This window comes from Mustela lutreola, chromosome 1 (assembly GCF_030435805.1).
Source record: "Mustela lutreola isolate mMusLut2 chromosome 1, mMusLut2.pri, whole genome shotgun sequence".
Taxonomy (NCBI): domain Eukaryota; kingdom Metazoa; phylum Chordata; class Mammalia; order Carnivora; family Mustelidae; genus Mustela; species Mustela lutreola.
In genome coordinates this window covers 276,773,120-276,790,727 of record NC_081290.1, presented here as the reverse complement: position 1 = coordinate 276,790,727, position 17,608 = coordinate 276,773,120, and the positions used below count along the sequence as shown (strand labels likewise).

The 17,608-nt window shown below is 40.5% G+C and overlaps 1 protein-coding gene across 1 annotated transcript in view; it reads right to left on the bottom strand.

Moving 5' to 3' along the window:
• LOC131822672 (fatty acid desaturase 2-like protein FADS2B) overlaps positions 1-16,913 on the bottom strand; it is a 36,420-nt gene extending 19,507 nt beyond the window's left edge. Inside the window, exons 1-4 of the mRNA XM_059158961.1 lie at positions 16,326-16,913; positions 9,502-9,612; positions 4,462-4,659; positions 2,120-2,221 (exon numbers count right to left, since the gene is read on the bottom strand). Of these exons, the coding sequence (XP_059014944.1) occupies positions 2,120-2,221; positions 4,462-4,659; positions 9,502-9,612; positions 16,326-16,640 (726 nt within the window). The 5' untranslated portion in view covers positions 16,641-16,913. The remainder of the gene's footprint in view (positions 1-2,119; positions 2,222-4,461; positions 4,660-9,501; positions 9,613-16,325) is intronic.
• Positions 16,914-17,608: the final 695 nt, after the last annotated feature.

Genomic DNA, 17,608 nt, shown 5'->3' with positions numbered 1-17,608 from the left:
ACCGGTCTGTGACCTAGCATGACTGTACTGCTTTCTCTGTGTATTGGCTACCTGTGTGTGGCCAGGCTCAACCACATGGCCTTTGTTCTATAAACGTTAGTCTGTGAGGCAGGGCGGGGTCATGCTCTCTGTAAGAGGCATGGCGCTGGCTGGTCGGTTTGATTCTCGATGCTTGGCGCGAAATAAAGCTTTGCTTGACCTTCGCTTTGTATCAGTCTTGCTCCTTTAATCACGGACCCATTATGGGGGGACCCAACATTGGGAACCCAACAATGTACGTAGAAGGTGAAGTTGTTGCTGCTTATATTATAATTTTCTTTGTTATCTCCCTCCTGCCTGCCTATCCTTCCTGTATAGTTTTCTCTCCTGCACAGAGTGAAGCCTATATTTATTTTTCTCAAAATTCACTTCCTGGTTTTGTGGGCAAAACAGCAGAGTATACTCGATTTGCTTTTTAGAGCATTTCCCATTTACTTACTTCGCTCATGAGTCATCAAGGTTATATTCACTTAAACTAGTGCAAACTTGTTCCTGGCAACACAATTTACAGAGAGAGAGTAGTGTAAGAATTTGGACCAATGGGAAAGCAGTGACTTTTTAAAAGCACCAGAGAGGATGGAGCTTGAAATATTGCATATACTAGCACTGAGTCAACTGTCAATTATCTTCAGGCTACATGAGTCCCTCTTTTCCTCTGACTTCCTCAAAACAGAGAGAGTTGGAGAGCCCATTACTTAGTTCTCACAAGGACAGAAGAAATGATCTTTGCTTTTATTCTGTGGTAAAGATTCTGAATGGATGCAGAAATATTTTGTCAATCCAGCACTGGTGGATAGAAGGCAGAGCAGTGTATCTGTAGGAATTTTCCAGTTAAATGAGACTTGGCACATAAAATGACAGTATATTTTTCATTCTAACCAATTTGAGTAACAGACATAATTCTAATATGAATCTAGATCCAAGTCTGTGCTATTTAATCTACTTAAACTTAGTTTGCTCAACCATAAAGAGGGTTGATAAGGCTGTGATTTTAAGTGTCTTCCCATTCAATATAAAACCATTGTGTTAAAGCAAAACACATAGACTCTGAGTCAGTGCTTATGAGTTTTTCCTAAAATGACCTGGCTCAAACGCAAGATTTGGCTTAGTGGAAGGCTCAGAGGCACTTCCTCCCTTCTGGGCCAGAGTACATAGTCAATAAATCCTAGAATGTCATAGAAAAGCACAGATTCAGTTTAAGTCCTAATCTTAGAGATGAGAACACTGAAAACCAGAGATGGAATATGACTCCGTCCAGATCACACAAGGAGCCTTATCATAGCCAGGCTAAAACCCATTCCTAGCAGTTCTGTACTGCTACCTTGGTTCACAAAACCATCCAATCATCCATCCATCCATCCATCCATCCACTCAACAAATGCTATTGAAATTGAAGGCCTACTAGGTGCCAGGAACTCTGCTAGGTGCTGCATTGCAGTGGCACATAGGACAATGTGCCTGCCCTCCTGGAGCTTATGTTTGAATTGGGAAGGGAGACAAGGTCAACTGTCACCATCACCACTGCTTTTTCTAGCAGTCTGGGGTTTGTAGTCCTTGACTCAAATGGTGCCATCTGACCTTTCTGGTCCATTCTCTTTCTCTTCACTTTTTTCTATTCTGCTGCCTTTCCTTTATTTCTTCATACCCTATTCTTCCAAAACTAATCAGTCTTGCTGGATTCCTGTAGCTTTCTTGCAGTAAATGTTCAGACCCCTTCTCTGAATGCTCCCATTCATGATTTTACAAGGCACATCTTCATTTATAAAGGCACAATCCTTGTCCTGTGAGGTGGTTTCTTAATGGGGCTCCAGGGATTGGGCCAAAGAGTTTATTAGGGTAAGAAAAGATGTTGGAACTTCCTAAATAAAAATAAACTTATCTCCATAAAAATTTAACATCCCAATCTTAGCATATTATATACATATTAGCATATACATAGTATCTACATTATTAGTATATTTACACTTATTTATAAATCTATTTGTGCACAAACATTTTTTACTGAGCTCACGAACTTGGAAACCACTGCATTAGGAAATGATGTCTGAGAATCCCATCACATTCCCCTAACATCCTGTACCTTGAGATGACTCATCAGAAATTTCTGCATCAGGTGGTTCCACTTGGAGTTTGTAAACATGGAAAGGTGTCCTGAATCATGCTGCAGGAAAAAACTCTGCATCTAGAAGAGAGAAGTTGTTGTTAGAGAAATTAGGGGAGTGTCAAGAAGAAATTAATAACTAAGTCTGCTTGTAGACTCAGGAGACCTCTGGAGAGGAATTGTGGGGGATCTCAGCTGACCCCAAGCTATGTTCACTTTCTATTTCCCACATGTTGGATTCTTTCCCAATTGTGTGCCTTTGTCCATGGGGTTCTCACAACCTAGAACATTTTCCTTGCCACTGTCAAAATCTTCGTGTGAGAAATAGAAAGAGTATGGCCTTTGGAGTCATGCAGATTTGGGTTCTTAACTGTTCTTTACCATGTAATTTTTGCATGGATTGTGGCAAGATACTCAGTAGCTCTGAACCTTAACTCTTCTTCTGATAAGTACAGATAATAATACCTTACTCATGGACCATTTGGTATCTTAAATACCAGTAAAGTGCCTGGCTTATGCTAAGCACCAAGAAATGTTTGTTTCCTTTCTTAAAAGCAAGTTGACTTTTCAAGAAAAAATTAGCATAAAATTCTGGAGTTAACATGGACAACTTTCCCAGATATACCAAGGAGAAATAAATGTCTTTTTCTGCTTTAACAGCACATACTTTTCCCCCTCCTTAGCATTAATGTCATTCTGTTATGTAGTATGTTTAGCAATTTGGAGCATCAATCTCCTGCACTTGAAAACTCTTTTCCCAAAGGCAAGAACCGGGTGCATTTCTTTTCATGTCCACAACACAGTGTTGTGCTCACAGAAGGCCATGTTCAGAGATTCATACTTCGTTCAACAAAGATTTATCAAATATTCTGCTATGTGCCAGTTGTTGATTATAATTTATGGTAGAATCCATATGTTCTTCTTTAAAAATTTAAATTCCAGTTAGTTAACATACAATATAATATTAGTTTCAGGTGTATAATATAGTGGCTCAACACTTGCATACAACCTCCAGAGTGCTCATCACAAGTGCCCTCCTTAGTCCTCATGACCTATTTTACCCACCCCCAACTCCCTCCCCTCTGATAACTATCAGTGTGTTCTCTATAGTTGAGATTCTGCAATTGCAGGGTCATAGGGAAGTTCTATTTTTAATTTCTTGAGGAATCTCCACACTGTTCTCCAAAGAGGCTGCACCAACTTGCATTCCCACCAACAGTGGAAGAGGGTTCCCTTTTCTCCACATCCCCTCCAACACATGTTGTTTCCTGTCTTGCTAATTTTGGCCATTCTAACTGGTGTAAGGTGATATCTCAATGTAGTTTTAATTTGAATCTCCCTGATGGCTAGTGATAATGAACATTTTTTTTTGAGTTTGAGGAGTTCTTTATAGATCCTGGATATCAACCTTTTGTCTGTACTGTCAATTGCAAATATCTTCTCCCATTCCGTGGGTTGCCTCTTTGTTTTCTTGACCATTTCCTTTGCTGTGCAGAAGCTTTTGATTTTGATGAAGTCCCAAAAGTTCATTTTCACTTTTGTTTCCTTTGCCTTTGGAGACATATCTTGAAAGAAGTTGCTGTGGCTGATATCGAAGAGATGACTGCCTATGTTCTCCTCTAGGATTCTGATGGATTCCTGTCTCACGTTGAGGTCTTTTATCCATTTTGAGTTTATCTTTGTGTACGGTGTAAGAGAATGGTCGAGTTTCATTCTTCTACATATAGCTGTTCAGTTTTCCCAGCACCATTTATTGAATAGACTGTCTTTTTCCCACTGTATATTTTTTCCTGTTTTGTTGAAGATTATTTGTCCATAGAGTTGAGGGTCCATATCTGGGCTCTCTACTCTGTTCCACTGGTCTATGTGTTTGTTTTTATGCCAGAACCATGCTGTCTTGGTGATCACAGCTTTGAGATTCTGTTTCTTGGTTTGCCTCTCTCTCTCTATTTGTTGATTGGAAGATGAACACAAGATAAAGGTGAGTGTTACATGGCTGAGAAAGGACTCCAGTTACTGAACTGGTATGTAGAGAATTAGGTGAAATGTAGCACATGTCATAAATTAAATATTTCCTATGTGCCAGTCACTGTCACTGCTAGGCATTTTATATGTTAGCTTGTTTAGTCTGGAATATTTCCATAAGCAATTATTATTCCACTTTTACAGAAAAAAGAACTGGGGTCTGGCAAGTTGTGTCAGACGCTGACTAGTAGCTTGACAGGAAGTGGCAGGCAGCAGCTGATGCCAGTCTAGAGAGAGAAGGAAACCTTCTGAACCTTCCACCTAAGCCACTGCCTGAGCTTAGGCTACCTGCTTACCTGGGAAATTAAGAGAAGGAAGGAAATGAATATTGTCATAAGCCAGCCATTGCCAAAATGCCACACCATTAGCCAAGCCAGGGTCTCCAAAATCAAGATCTGGGCTAGGTGAAGGAAGAAGAACACCCAGTTGGTCTTGAACATGTTCATGGCCTCCAATGTTCTTCGCAGTTCTTGGAAATCTTCCACCAACTGGGGCTGAGAAATAAATATTCATGGAAGGAATTAATTCGCTCAGGGAACACAAGTGAACACAATGAATAATCCATTCTATAAGCTTATTAATACCTTAATTTTAATGCATAGAAATTTATTGATATTAATATGTTTAATTGGGTGAAATTAAAAACATAAAACCATGGACAAAAAAAAAAAAAACCATGGACAAACAAAACCTTTTAAAAGGTTATTACATATATATGTATATTATAAAAATAATATTTTTTTTCTGGAGAAGAGAAAGATGAGTAGTGATTTGTAAACTGTCCTGAGACTGTTTTGGAAATCAGAATTGGGTTTCTTTTGGGGGGTGGATGTGGTTATTGTGTCTAACAGTTGCCATTTATCTATCTATCTATTTATTTATTTTTCTTTAAGATTTTTATTTATTTATTTGAGAAATAGAGAGAGAGAGAGTGCATGAGGGAGAGGGAAAAGCAGATTCCCTGCTGAGCAGGGAGCCCAATATGGGGGTCAATCCCAAACCAGGGACTCTGGGATCATGACCTGAACTGAAGGCAGATGCTTAACTGACTGAGCCACTCAGGGACCCCTAATGGTTGCCTTTTAAACCATCAGTTTTATTTCAGATGTTAATTGATCTCTGATAACATTGTCTATATGGGTACCCCATACTTAGGGGTACAGTTTACACAACATTTTCTTTGTCATCAGCAGTTTAGTATGTGTGAAGGGCTCTTTCATTAAAGGTGTTGAGCAGAAAAATACTGTTCACTTAGTGTAGCTCACTCAGGATGACTTTCCCGTGAGCTGCGTGATGGAGCCCCAGAAACAAGGCAGGATCTCTGGTGACGTTAGTGTGTATCTGCTGCCATGTGTGGGGGCCTTGGTCCTCTGTCTGTGTAAGAGGTATACATGCATGTGTGTGTATGCACAAGGCTAGTTTTGGTTTGCCAGCTTGCCGGTCAGACTGGATAATCAGTGCGAGGGCTGAGAATAGATAGCCCTTAGCTTAATGATGAATGGGTTTGAAATCGGGGCAGTTTACACAGTGACCAGGGTATAAGGAAGAGAGCAGGATTATTCAGATACATGAAGAGAGAGACACTTGCAGTATCAAAAGAAAGAGCCATGAACAAAATTCTAGAAGCAACCATTTTCACTTCAAAATTCACTGATTGAACTTTTAGAAGATCTGCATTTATCTTTCAAGCCGCCATCAACTTTGGAATTCTGGTAGCCATGGATGACCTTAAGAGGCCATCTCTTAGACTGCCTTCCATCCTGGTCATCTTTTCCAACCCATTTATTTTGCTTAGTAGGGGGTCAGCAAGCCCAGTAGAGTAACTGCTCGGAAATCATCATCAAGTCAGCAACAGATACAGGACTCCAAACTATGCTACCTGACACAAGTGTTGTACTCAAACTAATTGTCTATATGCATGTATCTGAGTATATATGTATTATTTTACACATACACATGAATATGTATATCTGTGTATCCATGTAGATGTACTGGAACAAACAGCTTAGAAACCACGAAAACAGAATCAGGGAAATAAATGATGCCATGAAGTGTTCCAACGTCAGAATTATTGGAATCCCTGAAGGGGAGGAGAAAGAAAGAAGTCTAGAAGATATAGTGGAACAAGTCCTTCAAGAAAAATTTCCCAATCTCGCAAATGGAACCAGCATTCATGTACAGGAGGCTGAACGGTCTCCACCCATGATTATACATTCCAAAAAAACCATCACGACACCTGATAGTCAAATTGAGGAATTATAATTGTAGGTATAATCTCTTGAAAGCCGCCAGGGCAAAGAGGCTCCTTACTTACAGAGGGAAGCCCATCAGAATAACGTCAGACATGTCCACAGAGACCTGGCAAGCCAGAAGAGGCTGGCAAGATATATTCAGGGCACTAAATGAGAAGAACAGGCAGCCAAGAATACTTTATCCAGCAAGACTGACATTCAAAATGGAAGGAGAGATAAAGAGTTTTCAAGACCGGCAAGGCTTAAAAGATTATGCAACCACCAAGCCAACACTGCAGGATATATTAAGGGGGGCTCTATAAAAGAGGAAAAATCCCAAGAATAGCATTGAACAAAATATAGAGACAGTCTACAGAAAGAAAGACTTCAAAGGTAACTCGATGTCAATAAAAACGTATCTATCAATAATCACTCTCAATGTGAATGGCCTAAATGCACCCATAAAATGGCACAGGGTTGCAGATTCGATAAAATGACAGGACCCATCCATATGTTGTCTACAAGAGACCCATTTTGAACCTAAAGATACACCCAGACTGAAAGTGAAGGGATGGAGAAGCATCTTTCATGCCAATGGGCCTCAAAAGAAGGCTGGGGTAGCGATTCTCATATCAGATAAATTAGACTTCAAACTAAAGACTAGTCAGAGATACAGAAGGACACTACATAATCCTTAAAGGGACTATCCACCAAGATGATCTAACAATTGTAAATATCTATGCTCCCAATATGGGAGCAGCCAATTACTTAAGAAAATTGTTAAGATAAAGAGTCATATTGATATGAATACACTAATCGTAGGAGATCTTAACACACCTCTCTCAGAAATAGACAGATCATCGAAGCAGAAAATCAATAAAGGAACAAGAGCATTGAATGACACATTGGACCAGATGGACCTCATAGATATATACAGAACATTCCACCCTAAAACAACAGAATACTCATTCTTCTCAAGTGCACACAGAACCTTCTCCAGAATAGACCACATACTGGGTCACAAATCAGGACTCAACCAATACCAGAAGACTGCATATTCTCAGATCACAATGCTTTGAAACTGGAGCTCAATCACAAGGAAAAGTTCAGAAGGAACTCAAACACCTGGAAGCTAAAGACCACCTTGCTTAAGAGTGCTTGGATCATGGGGGTCCCTGGGTGGCTCAGTGGGTTGGGCCTCTCGGGTCGTGATCTCAGGGTCCTGGGATCGAGCCCCACGTCGGGCTCTCTGCTCAGCAGGGAGCCTGCTTCCCCCTTCTCTCTATGCCTGTCTCTCTGCCTATCTGTGATCTCTGTCTGTCAAATAAATAAATAAAATATTAAAAAAAAAGATGCTTGGATCAACCAGGAGATCAAAGAAGAACTGAAACAATTCATGGAAACCAATGAGAATGAAGACACTTTGGTCCAAAACCTATGGGATACAGCAAAGGCTGTCCTAAGGGGGAAATACATAGCCATCGAAGCCTCCCTTAAAAAAATTGAAAAATCCAGAATACACCAGCTATCTCTACACTTTAAAGAACTGGAGAATCAACAACAAATCAAACCATGTAGATGTACTAAAGACAATTTAGAGCAGACCTTTCCCTGCAGAGACCAATATACTTCTAGATAATGAATGATTGTCTTACAGCTCTTAACCATTAGTGGACTTTCTTTTCCTTTTAGAAATATTTAGGAAAAACAATTAAGCTTTTCATCACTTTCTCTTTTTAAACCAAGAGCCTCCTGCTCTAAATGGTGGGGGCATATCTAGAGGTTTGTCAATTGCTAGTGTCACCACTGGGTTCATGATAATGATAGTATCTAAAATGTATGGAGTATTTACTACATTCCAGACACTGTGCTAACTCGAAATGCCTCTAACTCTTTCCATAATCCCCCAATGTCTCCTAGGAAAGCTGGTGCTACTACTGTACTGCTTGAGAGAGAAAAAGAGAAACTGAGTCATGGAGAGGTTTTGTAACTGGTCTGAACCCATAAAACCTATGGTAGGCCTGGGCTGTGAGTACCAGTGTGCAGCCTCAGAGCCCTTGCTGCGAAATGCAGGGCTGTGCCTCCTGACACATAGCTGTGTGGGATGCATGTGGACCTGAGGGGTAAGCATAAGTGTTCATTTGAGGTCTGCCCCAAACCTGCTGTGTGTCCTCTTCTTGGCAAGTTTGTATCATTTCTTCAGGCAGAAATATAATGCTTATTCTATCTTCCTCACAGTGACGTATGGATCAGCACTCAGTAAAAATTATTTCTTAACAATTAAACAGAACGTAAACAGGTTTTAACAAAACAACTTGCCGAAAAAGAAAAAGAAAAATAAATGCTCGATGTTAGTTAAAATCTCTGTAAGCTTTCTGTAAAATCATCCGAGGGAATGTTTGATCTTACCGAGACTCTGTCTTTTGGAAGACAGTACTCAGATAGCCAAAGTATTAGAGAAAGAAAGAGTGGCACCTTTCTTTGGGAATACCTAAGGGCTGGGACCAGAAAGAAGACACTTGGAGTCCCAGTTCTTTGACCCACCAACTGTGGGACTTCCAGAAAGTAATTTATTCTCCCAGGACTATAATTTCACCAAATTTAAAAGGTGCTGCTGTTAGGATGTACCCATATCTTTCATTCAATAGCATTTTAGAAGTCTCTACTACATGTCTGATCTTGGGTATGTGGGTGCTTGAGGACAGATGGATAAGCAAAATACACATATTTACTGCTCTCATGGAATTTACTTTAGCAGGAAACACAGATATAGACATCAAACAGCTATAAGTAACCACTGAAAAAAATTGTATGTGTACATTGCCTGGGACGAAGCAGGTACTTAGAGATGTGGAATTATTGTTTGGTGCAGGACCAAAAGTTTCATTCTTTTCTCACACAGAAGTTTAAGAGTTTGAGGGTCCAAGGAGGATAACATTGTTTTGAAGTATGCAGAATCTACTCATTCATGGTATGGCAGGATCACCCAGGCATAATGGCTGGTGGCTCACAGAAAATGATCAGTTCTTGGATATATCAGGAAAAAGTCAACTGGCTCTTATCTCCATCCCTCCACATGCACCTGGGTCCCAGGACCTCACTCACATTTTTGTTTCTTTCCTGGCTGGGCTCTTCTGGGGAAAGCTCTCCGATAAGCAGTGGCTCAAGGTACAGTTTTACAATGTCAAGCTTCAGGTGCATGGCTCTGAAGACATCCTGTAAATCAGAGAGAACTATTGGATGCTTAAGAGATACACACTTACCTACAGAATACTTCCCTTCCTTACCTGATCCTGCACCCATCTTGGGAATCAGTAGAATCTATTCTGGAGGATTTCTTCTATCTCCAGGTGGATGTTTCAAGTTGAAAAATCAAAATTACCATAATCCCATTACTCTTGGAAATCCTCTATGAAAGCCTATTGCTAGAGACCCACCTACTTAGCACATTGCTTCACTAGCCAAGCCCAATACAGCCAGGACATTCCTAAGCATTGAAAGAGATTACTATTTTGTTGAGCACCAGAAGAAGTAGTCAGCTTGAGTTAATGAGCCTTGGTACCTCTTTAAAGCCCAATGTCAGGCTTGGTGGAATTTGATCACACTGTGTGGGGAAACAGATAAAAATCCCATCTCCCATCAAATCTCCCTCTTGGTTCTTGGCCAAAGCCAAGAAGACTGAAGCATTTGAATTACATTATTTCTAAACAAGGATGGGTTAAAGTTGGCAATGGTAGTGTAGGACAAGTGCACAAGAGAGCATGGGAGCACAGCTCTGAGGTCTGTGTCATCTAAAGTATTACACTCTTGGCACAGTTTGACACCGAAGGGGTCTCGTCACTTTTTCTAAAAAATTCTAAGACAATCTCTGCAAAGGATTGTGACAGCTAGGCATAGAAGAGAGGTGACCAACTGTATGTGTGTGTGTGTGTTTTTTTTCCTCCGCCTCATCTCCATGTTAAGTAGCACTTTGTAGAGGCTATGAGAAACAGTGGTGGTTTGTATGTCCTGCTTATATTTAGAAGTAAGAAATGTTCTCTTCCACCCCAGGGATTTAAGCAGTTTTTGGGAAAGGAGAATTTTCCAAGAGCTAGATGCTAGACTTTCTGCTAGTGTGGCTTTGGGGACAGGAGTGATTAAAAATGAGGAAATATTACCAAGATTGTAACTTGAATACATGGAAGTCTTACATATGACTCTGAAGCGCTGGTGTTCCATAGTATTCACTAAGAAAGTGGACCCTGGAGCAGCATTCCTACATCTAAGTTCTGGTTTCTATTTACTATCTGTGTAATTATGGACAAGTCCTGTTACCTGTTTGTACTTCCATTTCTCTAATATATAAGGGTGGTGATCATAGCCAACCAATTCATAAAGTTATTGTAGGGATTAAGTGAATCAACTAGAATCCTGTTGGCATATAGTAAATCCTCAATACATATCAGACATCTTTTTTTAAAAAAGATTTTTATTTATTTGACAGAGATTATAAGTAGGCAAAGAGGCAGGCAGAGAGAGAGAGGAGGAAGCAGGCTTCCTGCTGAGTAGAGAGCCCGATGCTATGCAGGGCTCCATCCCAGGACCCTGAGATCATGACCTGAGCCAAAGGCAGAGGCTTAGCCCACTGAGCCACCCAGGTGCCCGTCAGCCATCTTTCTTGTATGTATACTTCTTTTTTTAAAAATATATTTATTTATTTATTTATTTGAGAGAGAGAGTGAGAGAGAGCATGAGAGGGGAGAAGGTTAGAGGGAGAAGCAGACTCCCCGTGGAGCTGGGAGCCCGATGCAGGACTTGATCCTGGGACTCCAGGATCATGACCTGATCTGAAGGCAGTCGCTTAACCAACTGAGCCACCCAGGTGCCCCTTCTATGTATACTTCTAGTTCTAAGAACTTACTACCCACCTTCTCTTCAATACAGCAATTCGTAGATTTTCTTCATATATTCCAATGCCTAATGTAATACGAGCTCTCACTTATTTTAGTGAATATAATGAACCCTCCATCTTCAAAGTATAAAGCAACTTTAGATACATCTATGAACTACATACAAGCCTACTTAGAAGGTGTTTATATAACAAATAACATTAATTAGAGGGGTACAATATCAACTCTTTAGACTTCCGTCACCTAAGGGTCTCTAGATTCAATGATGTAAAAAGGGCTTTGTATTTGCTAGAACCAGTCCAGGCTCAACTGTCCATTCTGCTTCTGTATGCTTCCTCTGACCCCCTTGGGAAAGGCTACACTGTATTATTTCAAATGTGTTTCTTAGCTGTTATGTTCTACAAGTCTAAAACTTAGTTCCCCAAACCAGGAAGAGAGCCATTCAATGATTAAGAGCCTCATAGAACTAAAGTGTTGATTATGAGTTGGCCCATAGGGTACCTTGTACATAGGATACATTCAACAGTTGTTGGCACTACCTCCTTTCCCCTTTTTATCCCTTGTTCCTCAGCAGGATTATATTATTACCCTTATATCTTTTTTTTTCAGCGTAAAAGTATTCATTATTTTTGCACCACACCCAGTGCTCCATGCAATCCGTGCCCTCTCCAATACCCACCACCTGGTTCCCCCAACCTCCCAACCACCCCCCGCCACTTCAAACCCCTCAGATTGTTATTCAGAGTCCATAGTCTCTCATGGTTCACCTCCCCTTCCAAATTCCCCCAACTCCCTTCTCCTCTCCATCTCCCCTTGTCCTCCATGCTATTTGTCATGCTCCACAAATAAGTAAAATCATATGATAATTGTTTCATTCTTTTTTAATGGCTGACTAATCTATCATTTATCTATCACTTTTTATTTATCCATTCATCTGTTGGTGGACACTTAAGTTGTTCCTATGTCTTGGCTATTGTATATAATACTGTTATGAGCTTAGGGGAGCAAATATCTTTTTGAGTTAGTGTTTTTGTTTTCTTCAGACAAATATCCACAAATGGAACTTCTGGATCATGGGGTAGTTCTATTTTTAACTTTTTGAGGAGCTTACATGCTGTTTTCTATAGCAGCTGCAGAAATTACATTCCCATCAATAGAGTACAAGAGTGAGTTCCTTTTTCTTCACATCTTCATCAACTCTTGCTATTTCTTATGTTTTGATAATAACCATTCTAACAAGTGTGAGGTGATCCTTCACTGTGGTTTTGATTTGCATTTTTCTGGTGATTCAGGTCTTGTGCTCAAGTCTTCAATCTATTTTTAATTCTAGTGTATGGTGCAAGATAGTGGTTCAGTTTCCTTCATTGGCATGTAACTGTCCATGTCCAGTTATTCTAATACCATTTTATTGAAGAGACTGTCTTTTCCCATATTCTTGGATCATTTGTCATAAATTAATTGTTCATGTATGTGTGAGTTTATTTCTGGGTTCTCTATTTTGTTTCATTGATCTGTGTGTCTGCTTTTTATGCCAAAAGCATACAGTTTTTATTATTATAGCTTTGTGGTATGTATTGAAATCAGGGAGTGTGATGCCTCTAGATTTGTTCTTCCTCAAGATTGCCCCCCTACCAGAGAAGATGCAATTATGATTACTGATTATTACTTTCTTTTCATCAACAGCTTAGAAATCCTGGCTGCTTTTGTGGTGGCTGGGGGTGGGGAGGGATGACGTGCTAGGGCAGTGTCACTATGTTTAATGGAAGAAGAAGAGGAGGAAGACATGGCTCAGCACTCTAAGACCCCTTCCTTTCCTCCCCTTTCTCTTTTCTCTTTCTCTACCTTTCCTCTCCAACCTCTCCTCCTCATGCCATGACAGTCACTGATGCTAATTGAGCATATACTATGTGCCAATATTGTGCTAAGCAGAGGAAGTGGCTAAACTGGGATGTCCATTCTGGCTGGGTATTTAGTCCTGATGTGAATCCTATTTTCACTCCACTTCTGTGCACATCCTCTCCATCTCCTACCCTAGCCTCACCTCTCTTGGCTCCATACCACCCTTTTGGAGTTGCACACAACGCTCCTGTCTTCCACATGGCAGTCCTCTAAATAGATGAAATGGACTTTTCTATATTTCCTCTAAGTTTTTGTCATCCCTTCTCTATCAAATTGACCTTTGACCCACACAAGAAAGCACTCGAGTTTCTCAGTGTCCTTCTTAAGAGTGTGGCTGTCCAGGGGCACCTGGGTGGCTCAGTGGGTTAAGCCTCTGTCTCCAACTGAGGTCATGATCCCAAGGTCCTGGGATCTAGCTCTGCATTGGGCTCTCTGCTCAGCGGGGAGCCTGCTTCCTCCTCTCTCCCTGCCTGCCTCTCTGCCTACTTGTGGTCTCTCTCTGTCAAATAAATAATTAAAATCTTAAAAAAAAGAGTGTGGCCTCCAGAGATAAGGAGAATACTTAACCTACTTTGTTTGTTCTGGACATGTTGCTGATGTGCATGCACCACAATATTGCATTTGTTCCTTTCCTACTGTTGCCTTACAAAAAATTTGTGACCAAGTAGGGTTTCATGTCATGTCCTCCAATGCTTTGTAAACCTCATTTCAATAATTGCAAAAGCAGCCCATCATATAAATATATACTTAATTATATAATCAATTCTACTTGGACTTTTCCTGTAAGCTCTTCTCTGGTAAGAAGACTAGGCCTACACTGTAATTATTAGCATCATGTCATTATTATTTTTTAAGAAGATTTATTTATCCATTTTGGAGGGCGGGGAAGGGCAGAGGGAGAGGAAGAGAGAGTCCTAAGCAGACTCCTTGCTGAGTATGGAGCCCAACAGGGGGCTGGATCCCATGATCCTGAGATTATAACCTGAGCCGAAACTGAGAGTCAGACACTCAACCAACTGTACCACCCAGGTGTCCCATCGTGTCATTAGTTTTAGATCACATAGTTCAAAAACAGTAAGATAACCTGTATCTGCAGTAATAGGAGCTGATGTACCCCCTTTGTTTTACGGAATTATTTGTCTTGTTTGTTCTTTGGAGAAGATTACAACCCATATCAGAATAAAGTAATAAAAAGGCCCAGGAACTGTCATTTTTTCAGTGTTTAATCTGTGTCAAACACCACAGGCACTGTTGACTTTCACAAGGCTAAGATGAAGGTATTATTATCCCCACTTTCTAGGTAAAGGACCTGAGGCTCCAAGAGCTTCTGTAGTCTTCCCTCAAGGCATTCTCAGTAAGAACTCAGATACAAGCCAGGCCTGTTTCGTTCCTAAGTCTGTACTCATACTTATTAGGCTGGACCCTTAACAAAGGTTTTAGAATGGCTGGCTACATGAAGGAATGAATTAATCAATTTATGGGAAAGGCTATCATTAGTCACCTTTTGTAAGGAGGATGGAAGCTTGGAGAAGAGTTTCCATGTAAATATAAGAAAGGTGTCCCCCTCTGGGCACTTTTGGGTCCAGGACCAGCACACAGAGAGACCACACTTTCTTTGGTCCACAGTTGCCTTTCAAGGTACAACCTCCAAACACCTCTTAAGTTGTGGAGTAAACATCTGACTGCAGGTCCTATATACATTTTGCTCTTCTTCACTAGGGAGCATGATCCTTCCCCACCATGGGCTCCATCTTTCCCCAATCACGTGACATCAAATACAACCAGATTTCTAACCTGGTGCTAAACAGGAAATAATAATTACACCTCTGAGGCTAGGAGTAGCCTAGCCAGTGAGATAAATAATAATATTTATTATTAATAATAAATGAGATAAATAATAATAGGTACAATTTAATGAAACTTTCTTAAGTATCTGGCATTGTGCTAAGCACTTTATAAACATTAGTCCAATTTACCATAAACCTGTCTGATAGGTAAGGTCATTCCTGTTTCACAAATCATGAAGTAGAGGCTGAGAGAATTGCAATAACTTCCCCATGTTCACACAATCACTTCCAAAGTTCAGGCTCCCTGAATTCTGAGTAGCTATGGAACATTACATTTGTCAGAATTCTTTCAGAACCTCCCGTTCTTCTCAAGACATCTTCCTTTGGAAGAACCTTTTCTCTGAATATTTTTGGGCTTATTTACCTTACTTCTAAGGTACACGGTTGACCATGCTCAGGATTTTCGTTCTTAAGATAGGAATCCTTAGATGGCATGGGTATTTTCCCCTGAAGTTCTCTGATGGTTTCTTTTTTCTTTTTTTTTTATTACTCAGTTCCTCCTTGTTGGCTAGAATTGAATGCAGAATCATGGAGTTTTCTTAATTTCTGGGAGATAAACATTATCAGCAAGTTACACATTTATCAGCCCAGCTGTCTCCAGCTGAGTGAGTTTATCAGTGATTTATTTCTAAGGTGGTAGAAAGCCCACATCTTTGGCAACAGATCATCTGAGCTGATTCTGTGACTTGAACTAGAAAAGCACCATCCTTATTTGTAGGTTTGCATTATCGTTATTAACATTTTATACCTATCAGATGAATCACTATCTGTCTTTTACACACTCCATTTATAAGAGTCTGAGAAATCTCTCCTTGGGCACAGATATTTTTTTCCCTAGATTTTACTCACCCATTTGTTACTTTCTTCTTAAAAGACAATGACAGATGGTAGCCACACTTCTGGTGAACATAGCATAATATATAGAATTGTTGAACCACTATGGTGTATATCTGAAACTAATTTTAACACTGCTGTGTCAACTATTCTCAAAAAACAAAGCAAAATAGACAGTGGCTTTAATTCAAATCAAAACAAAACACCAAGAGCAGAACAAAATTCAAAAGACACAAACAGTATCCACTGTCAACATCTGAGCTCATCCTCAAGTAAGAGTTAAACCTCAAGGCTTAATGTGCTTTCAGGTTCTTGCTGGATAGGAATCCTATAAAATTGGTTTAGGAGGAGATGAGCAATTGTGGAGTTTGAGCACACACTCAAAATACTTTTGGGAAGAGAGCCACGTCTCAGTCCCCCATTAGCTGGAAGAGAAAGGGCAGAGATTTGAGTTCCTTACCGTGGCATCTTCACCAGCATAGTGGTTTAGGACCTGGTGCCCACCTGGATGCCTCTTGGCCCAGTCAGTAACATCGTAGACCTTGCGATTGATCACCAGCCACTGATCAGCCTCCTGATTGTGTCTCTGGATCTCCTGCCAGCTGTACATCGTGAGGATTTTTCTGGACATGTCACATTTCCCATTTGCCTCCTGTTTTACAGAGTCTTTCCCATTTGTTACTGGTTTCCCATTTGCTTGTTGCTTCTCACCTAGATACTGCTGACTCTTTCCCACGAGGCTCCCATTACCTTCATGCTCGTCTTCAAGCATCATTGTCAACACCCCTGAGATTTCTGGGTTGACTCCTGAAATTCTAATCCTTGCCTATGATTGGATCACAAAATGACCTTTTCCTTCTTTCTTATTCCACTACAATGTGATGTCTTCCCGGAGCACTTCTTTTTAGCCTAGTTACCTCTTCGCAAACCTGACAGTGTGTACGTCCCCAGCTTCTCACGTCTCTGTCTGTTCTGAATCTTTTCTGCACTGATAGAGGCAGGATCACATTTTTTTTCCTGGGGGATGAGACCAACTGTCTCTCTTCACTTCTCCTTTCTCTGCTGGCAGGTGTCTTAGCAACGTCTTCCTTCAGCATTAAATCTTCCTTAGGAAGGAACTTGAGCCAATCAGTTGGTCTGAAAGTTGTAGCCTGCCCCAGGTTGGAGGGAAAAGCCTCAGGTTACTGGGCTGTCCTACACTGTTACCCCATGGGGTTGGGTTCACTAGGTCTCTGGCATGCTTGTGGTTGGAGGCATTTAGGTTTGTTAATTCCGCATGAAAGCAAAACCTTTCAAAACCTCCAGGATGACATGAACGCTTGATAGACTTGGGAAGTGTTCTTTGTGGACAGCTGTTATTTCTCCCTGGGTTTTGCTAACTTTTTTAAAAAAACAACATTTTAAAAAAATGATTTAGATTTACCAAAAGAGCCAATGAGCAGAAAACTAGTTTTTCTCTCTTATCATTGAAGGCTGTCTAAATCTGTCGTACTACTAAAGGGAACAGCAACTGATGTTTGCTAGAAGACGTGATGGTTTACAAAGCCTTTATCACATGTTATATTTGATTTAATCCTCACCTTAACTTTTGAGGGAGGTGCTCTTAGTGTCCCATATTCCCGGTGAGAAAACATGAACTGAAGACCCCAGGTAACGTGCCAGAATCACTTATTCATAAGTAAATTGCTGAGGAATTCAGAATTTACAGATCTCCAACTTTTCCCCTGGCGTTCTTCAAACCTA